Raw genomic sequence first — 10919 nt, 5'->3', positions numbered from 1 at the left:
GTGGCAGAGCGATTAGTGCTTACACATAAACCTGACAGAGATCCCCCAGAGGCATAATGGTAGGAAAGGGCGCAGGACTCACCAGTGTTTCCCAAACGTGGTAAGCTACCACCAGCAGCATGCCTGTTCTTAGGTAGTACACAGACGAGCACTCTAAACATTGATGTATTTGTCAATATAACTAATGCTGGCATTACTGCTAGGGCGAGGCTGCCCCTGCCGCTGGTAACCTTAACCTAGCACGCCATTTGGAGGTCGTGTCAGGGAACTGGCGAGGACCCGAAGGGGGGGCGGCTGTCCGGGTCCCCGCCCCTCGCCGCCCCTCGCCGCCCCTCCCCGAGACCCCGCGCCGCACGAGCCGCCGCAGCCGCCGCACCCCGGGTAACACCAGAAGCCATGGCTTCCGGGACGTGCTGACTCCTTTGAAGCTGATTGGGTGCTGCTCTGAACAGCCCACGCGTCGTCGCGCGCTCTTCCTGTCGCGCGTGCGCGCTGTCACTACAGAGCAGCAGCATGGAGGATCCCGAAACGCTGGGCTTCGAACACATGGGCCTGGACCACCGGCTCCTACAGGTACCGGGGGGCGCTGAGGAGCCGGGCCGACGTGGAGAGGGGCGGCGGCAGGGCAGCGCGCCGCCTGAGCCGTCCCTTGTCTCCTCTAGGCCGTTACCGACCTGGGCTGGTCGCGACCCACGCTGATCCAGGAAAAGGCCATCCCACTGGCCCTGGAGGGGAAGGACCTCCTGGCCCGGGCCCGCACGGGTTCAGGGAAGACCGCCGCTTATGCCATTCCGATGCTGCAGCTGCTGCTCCACAAGAAGGCGGTGAGTCGGGGGAGGGGCCGAGAAAGGGAGCAGCAGGCGTCTGAGTTGCGTTGTGCCCTCTTGGAAAGCTGTGCCCGCCCCCCGCACGCACCCAAGTCTTTCCCAAGAACCGGGTTTTCTTTTGACCCCTTATCCGTGAAGCGTGGTCTGAGAGAATCTGGTGGTTTTGTGGTAAAACGCTCTGGCCTGGGATTCAGGTTACTTGGGTTCTAAGTCCGGGCCCTGCGACCACCATTCTTTGTGTAATCTTGAGTAAATCGCTTTCTCTTGTTTATACTATAAAAAGTAGGCACATTTTCTCCTCTCATCTGTAGGATTATTGTGAAAACCCAGTGTCGTAACTGGTACATTTTAAGTAACTTTGTAACCATAAAGTAAGTTATCCTTTTTGGGGTCAGTGCTTGGGAAAATCGAGTCTTCTATCTACATTCTGAGGTGGGTAAAGTAAGTGAAGGGTTGACCAGACCACAGCTGGATTGTTGTGAGGAAGTCACAGCAGTGGGTCAGATTGTCTGGAAGAGGTAGAGAAAAGCATGCGGTGGCCGTGATGACATGAACCGACTGGCTGAAGTCTTGCTCCAGACGTGCAGGCTCAGCGGCCATGGCTCACGGGCCCAGCCTCTCCGCGGCGTGTGGGATCCTCCCGGACTGGGGCACGAACCCGCGTCCCCTGCATCGGCAGGCGGACTCTCAACCACTGCGCCACCAGGGAAGCCCTGGTTGAAATCTTTAATTCGTCTCTTGCAGACAGGCCCCGCGGTAGAGCAAGCTGTGAGAGCCCTTGTCCTTGTGCCGACCAAGGAACTGGCACGGCAGGCCCAGTCCATGATTCAGCAGCTGGCTGCCTATTGTGCTCGAGACATCCGGGTGGCCAATGTCTCAGCCGCTGAAGACTCAGCCTCTCAGAGGTGGGTGAAAGCAACAGGGCTGTAGGGGAATGAGTTTGCACTGGGATGTGGGTTTGGGTTTGTGTGCAGCAAGAAAGAGGGCTAATCCAGGGTGAGGTCCCAGCTGCTACCCTCTCCCCAATACTGAGGTGTTGCCCACCTGCAGAGCCGTGCTGATGGAGAAGCCCGATGTAGTGGTGGGGACCCCATCCCGCATATTAAACCACTTGCAACAAGACAACTTGAAACTGCAAGACTCCCTGGAGCTGCTGGTGGTCGATGAGGCTGATCTTCTTTTCTCCTTTGGCTTTGAGGAGGAACTCAAGAGTCTTCTCTGGTAAGGAAAAGGGGTTGTGAATAGACACTAGGACCTAGAGCGAGGGGGCCAGTTCATCTGCCACAGTTGTAGGCTTTGGAGCTGGCGTCTGATGGGGCTCTGTTTCATTTTAGTCACTTGCCCCGGATTTACCAGGCTTTTCTGATGTCAGCTACTTTTAATGAGGATGTACAAGCACTCAAGGAGCTGGTACTGCATAACCCGGTAAGGGCCCTGTGGAAGCATCTGGAGGCGTTGACATGATACTCAAAAGGACTTGCTTTTCCCTTCTCAAAGGAACCCTTTGTTACTTGGGGTGGGAAATTATGGGTTTAGCATTCCTGATTCTGATGTGCTAGAAGCCGGTAGTTGTAAACCATCCCTCTATCCCCCAACCTAAAATCACTATGTAGTTCCAGATGTCCGCTGGGGGCTTCAAACCATGCTTTGCCTAAAGCCTGAGAAGGGACCCCCAAGGCGGGGGGTTTGCTCAAAGGCTACTTTGAGCAGCAGGGCTAAAGTTCTTACCTTATGTGAACTTTACTCTTCAGAAAGATTGCTGCTATAGGGGTTTTCTCCTCACTACAGTCATTTATAGTGTTTCTCTTTGTTCTGTGCCCCAAACGTTTGTGTGTAGTTTTATGTTCTCTGTACACTACAACGGTTAGCGTGCTTTGAATTCTTACATTACACAGTTGGAGGGGACCCACGGTGCCCTGCACTAACCCGTTTGTGCTGTGGTTGGTGAGCCAGTGGCTTGCAGTAGCATTTCTGTCCTCTTTTCTTTCCTGACCACAGGCCTGTCCTCCCCTAGGTTACCCTCAAGTTACAGGAGTCCCAGCTGCCAGGGCCAGACCAGTTACAGCAGTTTCAGGTGGTCTGTGAGACTGAGGAAGACAAATTTCTGTTGCTGTACGCCCTGCTCAAGCTGTCACTGATTCGGGGAAAGTCTCTGCTCTTTGTCAACACGATGGAGCGGAGTTACCGGCTGCGCCTGTTCCTGGAGCAGTTCAGCATCCCCGCCTGTGTGCTCAATGGAGAGCTCCCACTGCGCTCCAGGTGTGCCATCTCCCATGTTTTGGTTGAAGATGGTGCCCAGGCTCTGGGCTTGCCTGATCCTCGCTGACTTAATCTGTCTCAACTCTGCGGTACCTACTCTAATTCCATCTTCATTTGAGGAGGTTGAGGCACAAAGATTAAGTCGGGGAAGAGTTGAAGAAGAGGGAAGAGTCGGAAAGGGTGACCGTTATGACCAGGCAGGGGGCGGGAGAGGGACCTCCAGCCTGCTCTTGGGGCTCACTTCCGTCTGCTCTCGGGCCACAGGTGCCACATCATCTCACAGTTCAACCAAGGCTTCTATGACTGCGTCATAGCAACAGATGCTGAAGTTCTGGGGCCTCCAGTCAAGGGCAAGCAGCGGGGCAAAGGACCCAAGCGGAACAGGTGAGTCCACACTTCTCTCCTCCCAGCCCTCCCCAGGGAGACCCGCTTTTCAGCCTTTCAGAAGACTGAGTATGGGGGCAGGGAGTGAAGGGCCAACACGCGTGCTCCGTGGGCAGCATGAAGGGCCAGACGGCCTGGTTTGTTGGCGTGCCATCATCCTGTGAGGGGAGGTGGCCCAGCGTCCAGTGGCTGTGACTTTTGGGAAGGATCTTTCTTAGGGGGAAAGAGGAGTCCCCAGTCTCTGTCTGCCTAACGGGTTGGCTGGCTGGGAATTGTTCTCCGATTGCCTGTGGGCAGTGTTGCCCCAGAGCTGAGGTCAGAGCCCGGTTTGGCTGCCCCCACTACCCTAGTTCCTGTTCCCGTTCTGATGCTTAAGAGTCTTACACGTGTCAGGGTCCTGTAGTTCCATACAAGGCTTTGTGTAGAGATTTTGCTGATCAAATAAGCTTGAGAACGTGGCCTTGGAGGAGAGGAGGGGTCTGTCTGAGGTCGGGGAGTTTTCCTGCAGGGCCGCTGATCCGGAGGCTGGTGTGGCCCGCGGCATAGACTTCCACCACGTGTGTGCTGTGCTCAACTTTGATCTCCCCCCAACCCCCGAGGCCTACATACATCGGGCCGGCAGGTAGGAGAACTGGGGCGTGGCGGGCTGGGCACCTGGACGGAGGGCACACTGCAGGACACATAGCCAGAGACACGGGCTGGGCCGTCTCTCCTTGCAGGACGGCACGTGCCAACAACCCAGGCATCGTCTTGACCTTCGTGCTGCCCACGGAGCAGTCCCATCTGGGCAAGATCGAGGAGCTTCTCAGCGGAGGTAAGAGCCCAGCTCTCATTGGCCTGTGCCAGGGCCAGGCTTCTGCCATGACACCGTAGACCCGGTGGTGGTGATGGCAGCAGGGACACCGGCACGAGCAGCAGCCACCTGCACACTTGGCCATGCTGTGCGTCACGTCCCTCCACCTGTCCTTGCCCTTCCCTGGGTGGCAGGCACTGTCCCCCTTCACTGTCAAGCCAGCTGAGGTCCAGAGCCGTCATGTAATTGGCCAAAGTCATGTTTATTCTCTGCCTCACGGGGCAGAAGGGCCAAGGGAAGAGGTTTGGGAGACAGGGTGGGACTGGTGGCATCTCAGACGAGACCTTGGGAGAGGGGGCTGCTGGGGGGTTTCTGCGCTGGCGCCTTCGGGAGGTCATGCTGTAGCGGGGCAGCCGGGCGGCGTTCCAGGCTGCAGGAAGAGCATGCTAGCCGGGGCTGGGCAGGGCTGCTCCACCCTCCAGCAGGTTATGGGTGGAGGGTCCAGCCTGGGCTTCTTGTGGGGCCTCACTGCTGCTCGCCACATGGGCCAAGAAAGGACATGCTCACCACCTGGCATTGAGCCCTGGGCTTGTGTAGAAGGTGGCCTGGGGCACCGCTTGACGAGGGATCGAGGGATGACTCTGGGCCTTGCTTCTGAGGGACGACTCTGGGCCTTGCTTCTTTGTGCCCTGGTTTCCTTACCTGAAATGGGTGAAGCCCCTGCTGCACCGCCAACCCCCACCCCCGCCCCGTTTTCTTTTGTCGTAAACATCGAGTGACCCAGGGCGCTACTATGACAGACGGGTGTCTGACGGAGAGGGCTGGTGCTCCTCAGTGCTCCATGGCTGCCATCACGGGTACCTGGTGGCTGGAGTAGCCTCGAAGGAGGAGAGTGGGCGGGGCAGGTCCTGAGGCTGAGAGATGTGACAGGAACCCAGGACGTGGGGACAACAAGTCGCCCTGGCCACAGCAGAGTGGATCGCCAGTTGCGAAGCGTCCGTGAGACCCAGGTGTTTTTGCGCACGTGTGCGCTTCAGGGAAGGAGTGGGCTGGCTCCCCGGCTGCCTCGCCCCAGGGTGAGGGGTGCCTCACCCCTACCTCTAAGCAGTAGGCCCCCACTAGACCCCAGCCTGAGCATTCAGCCCGGGGGAGCCTCACTGCCGTCTCCTCCACAGGGAGTGGAGCCCCCGTCCTGCTTCCCTACCAGTTCCGCATGGAGGAGATCGAGGGCTTCCGCTACCGCTGCAGGGTGAGCAGGGCCCCCTGGGGACGGGAGTGCTCAGAGCTTCTCTAGGACCCAGCGTCAGGCCCTTGCTGCTGAGCACCCCGGAACGGCACGAGGGCTGGCTCACAGCCCCTCCGTCTTGACCTTCGGTGTCTGCCCCCAGGACGCCATGCGCTCAGTGACTAAACAAGCCATCCGCGAGGCGAGGCTGAAGGAGATCAAGGAGGAGCTTCTGCACTCCGAGAAGCTCAAGGTGAGGGGCCGTGGGGAGGGAGGCTCCAGGGCATCACCCTTCCAGGAGGCTGGCCCAGCTATGAGTGTGAGGGGCAGTGAACTGGACAGCTAGCTGCGCCTTCAGCAGGTCAGTGGGGAGGAAACAGGTCAAGAGCGGGTGAAGGACGCCAGCTGTCCTGTTGGGAGGTGAATCAGCCTGGCCTCTGTGGTGGACAGTGGCCATGTCCATCAGAATCACAGCTCCTGGAGTTTATTCTCTTGAGGTGCACAGTCGCACGTGTGCCCGCGTTCGTCATGACTCCCCAGGTGGAAACACCCGGGAGTCCTCCACAGAGACGCGGGAAGCCAAGTCGGGTGCATCCACGCGGTGCGTGTTACACAGAAAAGGAAGAGGTGGCTGTTTGTGTGTCAGTGCAGGACGGCCCGTGGGGTGATGATCAGTGAGGAGGGTGCGGCAGCCTCCTGACCTCCCCACAGCAAGGGGAGTGGGAATGGGGAGACATGCCTTCCCACATGTGCAGAGCACGTGAGGGGCGGTGAGAAACCAGATCAGGAGCGGCTCTGGAGGGGGACCAGGTGACCACAGATGAAGGCGGTGTGAAACCTTAGCCCTTGAAATTCTGAAAGACCGATTACCTGTTCAGAAACTCCCCTGTGAAATTGCAAAAGGAGGACTGACCCTGCAGTGCCCGCTTCTCTCCCCCGCCAGACGTACTTTGAAGACAACCCCAGGGATCTCCAGCTGCTGCGGCACGACCTACCCTTGCACCCCGCTGTGGTGAAGCCTCACCTGGGCCATGTCCCTGACTACCTGGGTAAGCAGGGCTGGGGGACGGGGTGGGCGTTTGTCCCTCAGCTGCCGTGCACTGGGCTGACACAGGACCACGGGGACTGGGCCGCAAGCATGTACACAGACACAAACGCACCTCTGTTCACTCGCTTGAACTCATCCACACAGCCTCCTGGGTAGGCATTGCTCTCTCTGTTGGGGAGACAGGAAACCGGGCATTCAAGGCCAGGGGTTTTCGCTCCAGAGCCTGGCCCAGTGAAAGAGCGAGCCAGTACCTGGCCAAGCAGCCGCCTGGGCGTGGAAGGGAGTGACCAGGTGCAGGGGGGTGGGTCACAGGTAAGAGGCAGTGCTGCTTGAGCTGGAGAAGACTCGGGATTAGTGACTGGGCCAAGCCGGGGGGTGGGCGGTGGCTGGAGTCCCTAGAACAGTTGGCAGAGGGGACAGAGAACAGACCTTGTGGGGACAAGGGATGTCTGGGTTGCAGCTGTGAGGACAAGAATGGACCCTGAGATGGTTTCTATGATGTAGAGGAGGCCAAAGCCCAGCTGAGGTGTTCAGGAGCCTGGCTCCATTTACACCTGGGTAACGATGTCCCTTGTGTCTTAGGTAACGGGTATGTGTGACTTTTATGCTGAAGATGCTTAAAGTGGGTTAGGGAAGAGGAGTGGTGAGTGCAGGCCCCCTTCCCCAGCACCCCCCTGGATTGGCATAAACTGGCAGGTGTGGCAGGAGAGGCCCCAGCGAGTGGAAGGGAAGGATCCAGGAGATACGGGAAGATACCAGGTTCCCCCAGGCCAGTGAGCTGGAGGGGACACCAGCCGGGGTCCTGGTCTGCGGAGTGAGAAGGGAGGGGGCAGAGGCGGTGGGAGTGCTCTCGGGTGTGGCTGCTTGAGGTGGGACCTCAGTTCCCTGAGCGGGAGTCGCACTTGGACTGTGGTGGTGAGAGCGGCGTATGCTAGCCCCAGACCGCCAGAGATAGTAGTGCCTAGGAGCAGGGCCCTGGCGTTTGTCTGCTTTGAAGAAAGAATTCAGCAATTCTTTAAAACTCAGCAAAAAGTAGTGAGGTAAGTAAAGTTTTATTAGGAGGGAGGATAGGTGCAGAGAAGCGTGGGTGGGCTCAGAGGGAGAGAGACCGCAAGCCAGCCGCGAGCTTTCGGGGTGCTTTAAGTCACTTACATGGAGGCAGTTTTCCAGTTTTCATCTGGCCAGTCATCTTGCTTTATCTGGCTCCAGGTCCATATCTGGTCTGACTCAGGGCCCTGCCGGATGTGCGCGTGCATCTTTTAGCCAAGATGGATTCCAGCACGAGGGTGTTTGGGAGGTTAGCAGACCATATTATGGTCTATCACCCCCTCCCGTGAGGAACTGTTTTGCTCATGCATAGTCTGGGGGGTCTCCTTGACCCCAAGGATGAGAAATATGTGGTTTCCTTATCTTTTTTTTTTTTTTGCGGTACGCGGACCTCTCACTGCTGTGGCCTCTCCCGTTGCGGAGCACAGGCTCTGGACACGCAGGCCCAGCGGCCATGGCTCGCGAGCCCAGCCGCTCCGCGGCATGTGGGATCTTCCCGGACCGGGGCACGAACCTGTGTCCCCTGCATCGGCAGGCGGACTCTCAACCACTGCGCCACCAGGGAAGCCCTGATCTCCTTATCTTTTACCTAAGCAGCGCTTAACCCCTCTCTGTTCCTGCCATTCCGGAGACAAAGTCCAGCTGCTTATCCTGTTCCTATTATTATCTTTATTTTCAAAGTGTAAACTGGAGGCTAGTTGTAAATGTCTAACCTGGGGCCCATCTATCTCCTGCCTCAGGAGGGAACTCCATCCTCTTTGTCACAAAGGAGCAAAGTCATTGCCAAAAGCGTGTGACCTAAAGGGGTCAAGGTGACGTGGGAGGGTGTGGCGGTGTGATGCCCAGAGGCCTGTCAGGACCTGTGTGGCCTGGCCGGATGGGACCCTGTGCTGTGCCATGGGCAGTTGGGAGTGACAGCAGAGCCCAGGGATCACATAGCAGGTCACGAGCAGTGATGGTGGCGCCTGACAGGTGAGGAAGGATATGGGAGGAGGGGCCACATAAGGAAGAAATCACATGTAGGGTTTTTTTGTTTCAGCAGCATTTTCTTTCCTTTTTTTTTTTTTTTTTTCCCTGTGGTACGCGGGCCTCTCACTGCTGTGGCCTCTCCTGTTGCGGAGCACAGGCTCTGGACGCACAGGCTCAGCGGCCATGGCTCACGGGCCCAGCTGCTCTGCGGCATGTGGGATCTTCCCGGACCGGGGCACGAACCCGTGTCCCCTGCATCGGCAGGCGGACTCTCAACCACTGCGCCACCAGGGAAGCCCCCCCTTTTTTTTTGCTTTTTTAATACTTACTTATTTGGCTGCACCGGGTCTTAGTTGTGGCACGCAGGATCTTCGTTGTGACACGCGTGATCTTTAGTTGCAGCGTGTGGGATCTTTAGTTGTGGCATGTGGGCTTTTAGTTGCGGCATACGGGAACTAGGTCCCTGACCAGGGATCTAACCTGGGCCCCTCCTGCATTGGGAGAGCAGAGTCTTAACCACTGAACCACCAGGGAAGTCCCAGCATTTTCTTTTTTCTGTTACATACTTACTGTGACAAATCTAAATACTGTAAAGAAGTGTTTTAGACAGTGAAAGTCCCCAGAATCCCACACCTGGGGATAGCTGTTCTTCTGGCCCTGTGCCTGTGTGATAATAGATAGTCGTGTGTTCTTAGGCATTTTAAGTGTGGACTGGAGTGCCAGGCACTGGCTCAGAGTGGGAGAGAGCACCCTAGGAGCCAGCTGGAGGGTGGAGCTGGCGGGTTCTCTGACGCTGGCTGAGGAGAGGGGCTGGAGCTGGCGCACGGGGTGGGCAGTGGCCGCTGAACCAGCTATCTTTTCCAGTTCCTCCTGCTCTTCGTGGCCTCATCCGCCCTCACAAGAAGCGGAAGAAGCCCCCTTCCTCTAAGAAGGCCAAGGTATGTCCCCTGGGGCCTCGGTGATAGCTGCAGGGCTCCCCTCCCACCTGGTTCCATTGTCGCCAGGATGTGCCATCCCTTGCCCTCAGGAGGGAGGAGAGAAGTCCTGAGGACTGGCGCCAAACTCCAGGCCACTGATCAAAGTTGTGGGTGCTGGAGCTCTCCCTTGGCCACCCATGGGGCAGCTTCAGGAGCAAAGGGGGACCTGCTGTTCTGTCCCTACTGCCCTCCTCATCCTTCAAGCTACAGGAGGAAGAAGGTGGGCCCCTGCGGTGTCCACAGCAGCTCCTGTCCTTGGCTCACGGCCTGTACGGCTTGCCAAGTGGCAACGGCACCCCCTTCTCTGAGTCTGTCTCCTTTTGCACACACGGACGTCCGCTCGCCACAGCTAATCTACAGTTTTGCCCCCACAGAAGGTGAAAACGCAGAACCCACTGCGCAGCTTCAGGCACAGAGAAGAGAAGCACGGAGCCACAGCAGCGCCCTCCTAAGCTTGTCCAGGGCCCCTCCCGGGGCTGAGCACAGAGTGTGGAGCAGGCTTCCCAGCCTGGAGGGAACTTGATTCCCGCACTGGATGGACTGGATTTGGGGCAGGCAGCACTGTGGCCCTCTAGATTTATGGCCAGGGTGGTGCTTTGCCTTTAACAACAGAATAAAAATCTTAGCTGCCCTGGTTTGTGCCTCCTGCCTGTAGGAAGGGGCCATCCCTGGAAACCTTGGGAATCAGAAACCACTTCCAGTAAGCAGTGCCTGGCTCTCTGCCTGCTGTGTACAGTGACTCCTTGGCCAGAAGAGGTCAGCCATGCAGTGCTGCAACCTGGTGCCTTCGGGCCCAGGAGACACCTGCCCTCCTCTGGGTCTCTGGCCTAACTGCCCGCAGCTCCGGCCTTCCTGTCTAGGATCAGGCTGACAGCCTCCCTTCCCCGAAGCTTGGAAACGACTTCTCGCCTGCAGGGAACATGGTCCTTCCTGATGACACCTGTTTCTCCAGGTACGGACATGTTGTAAATGCAGCCTTCCAGTCTCTCAGGCAGCCAGGGACAGCTGTCTCTCCTCCCCAAACTGCTCTCTGCTCCGTTCAGCACACCTGGGGGTGGGTTTTTTTTTTTTTCTTCAGTTCAAACTCATTTTCCTTTTATTCAAGTCCAAGTTATCGATAAGTTACATGGTTCGGTACTCAAAAAGGAAAACTTGTTCAGGTAAGGTAGTATGTTATCATCAGTGTTTCCAGGTGATTGTTTACAGTCAAGTAGCATTATCAGTAAATCCTTGGGAAGTCCATCCATGGGGTTTACACTTTGTCAAGGCACAGTTCCTCTGGAGTGGAGATTCCCAGTTCATTTAAAGTTCGTCTAAGTTCCTGGATGACGTAAGGGTAGATTTCCTTATGAGGTCCTGCTTTGACCTTAACCTCTAAGATGCGAACTGC

The 10919-nt window shown here is 57.2% G+C and overlaps 1 protein-coding gene across 1 annotated transcript; it reads left to right on the top strand.

Annotated features, from left to right (window-relative positions):
* The first annotated feature begins 498 nt into the window (after positions 1–498).
* On the top strand, positions 499–10164 carry DDX56 (DEAD-box helicase 56). The gene is made up of 14 exons (XM_081243694.1): positions 499–573; positions 663–824; positions 1572–1732; positions 1878–2048; positions 2162–2252; positions 2842–3086; positions 3351–3470; positions 3979–4092; positions 4190–4284; positions 5439–5512; positions 5652–5741; positions 6432–6537; positions 9417–9490; positions 9904–10164. The coding sequence occupies exons 1-14, from the start codon at positions 514–516 to the stop codon at positions 9979–9981; spliced, it is 1641 nt and encodes a 546-aa protein (XP_081099820.1). The 5' UTR covers positions 499–513; the 3' UTR covers positions 9982–10164.
* The last annotated feature ends 755 nt before the right edge of the window (positions 10165–10919 follow it).

The sequence above is a fragment of the Mesoplodon bidens genome (genome assembly GCF_964165515.1).
Source record: "Mesoplodon bidens genome assembly, chromosome: 9".
Classification (NCBI taxonomy): Eukaryota; Metazoa; Chordata; class Mammalia; order Artiodactyla; family Ziphiidae; genus Mesoplodon; species Mesoplodon bidens.
The sequence above is the reverse complement of the archived record's forward strand: the minus strand, read 5'-3'. Positions and strand labels throughout refer to the sequence as shown.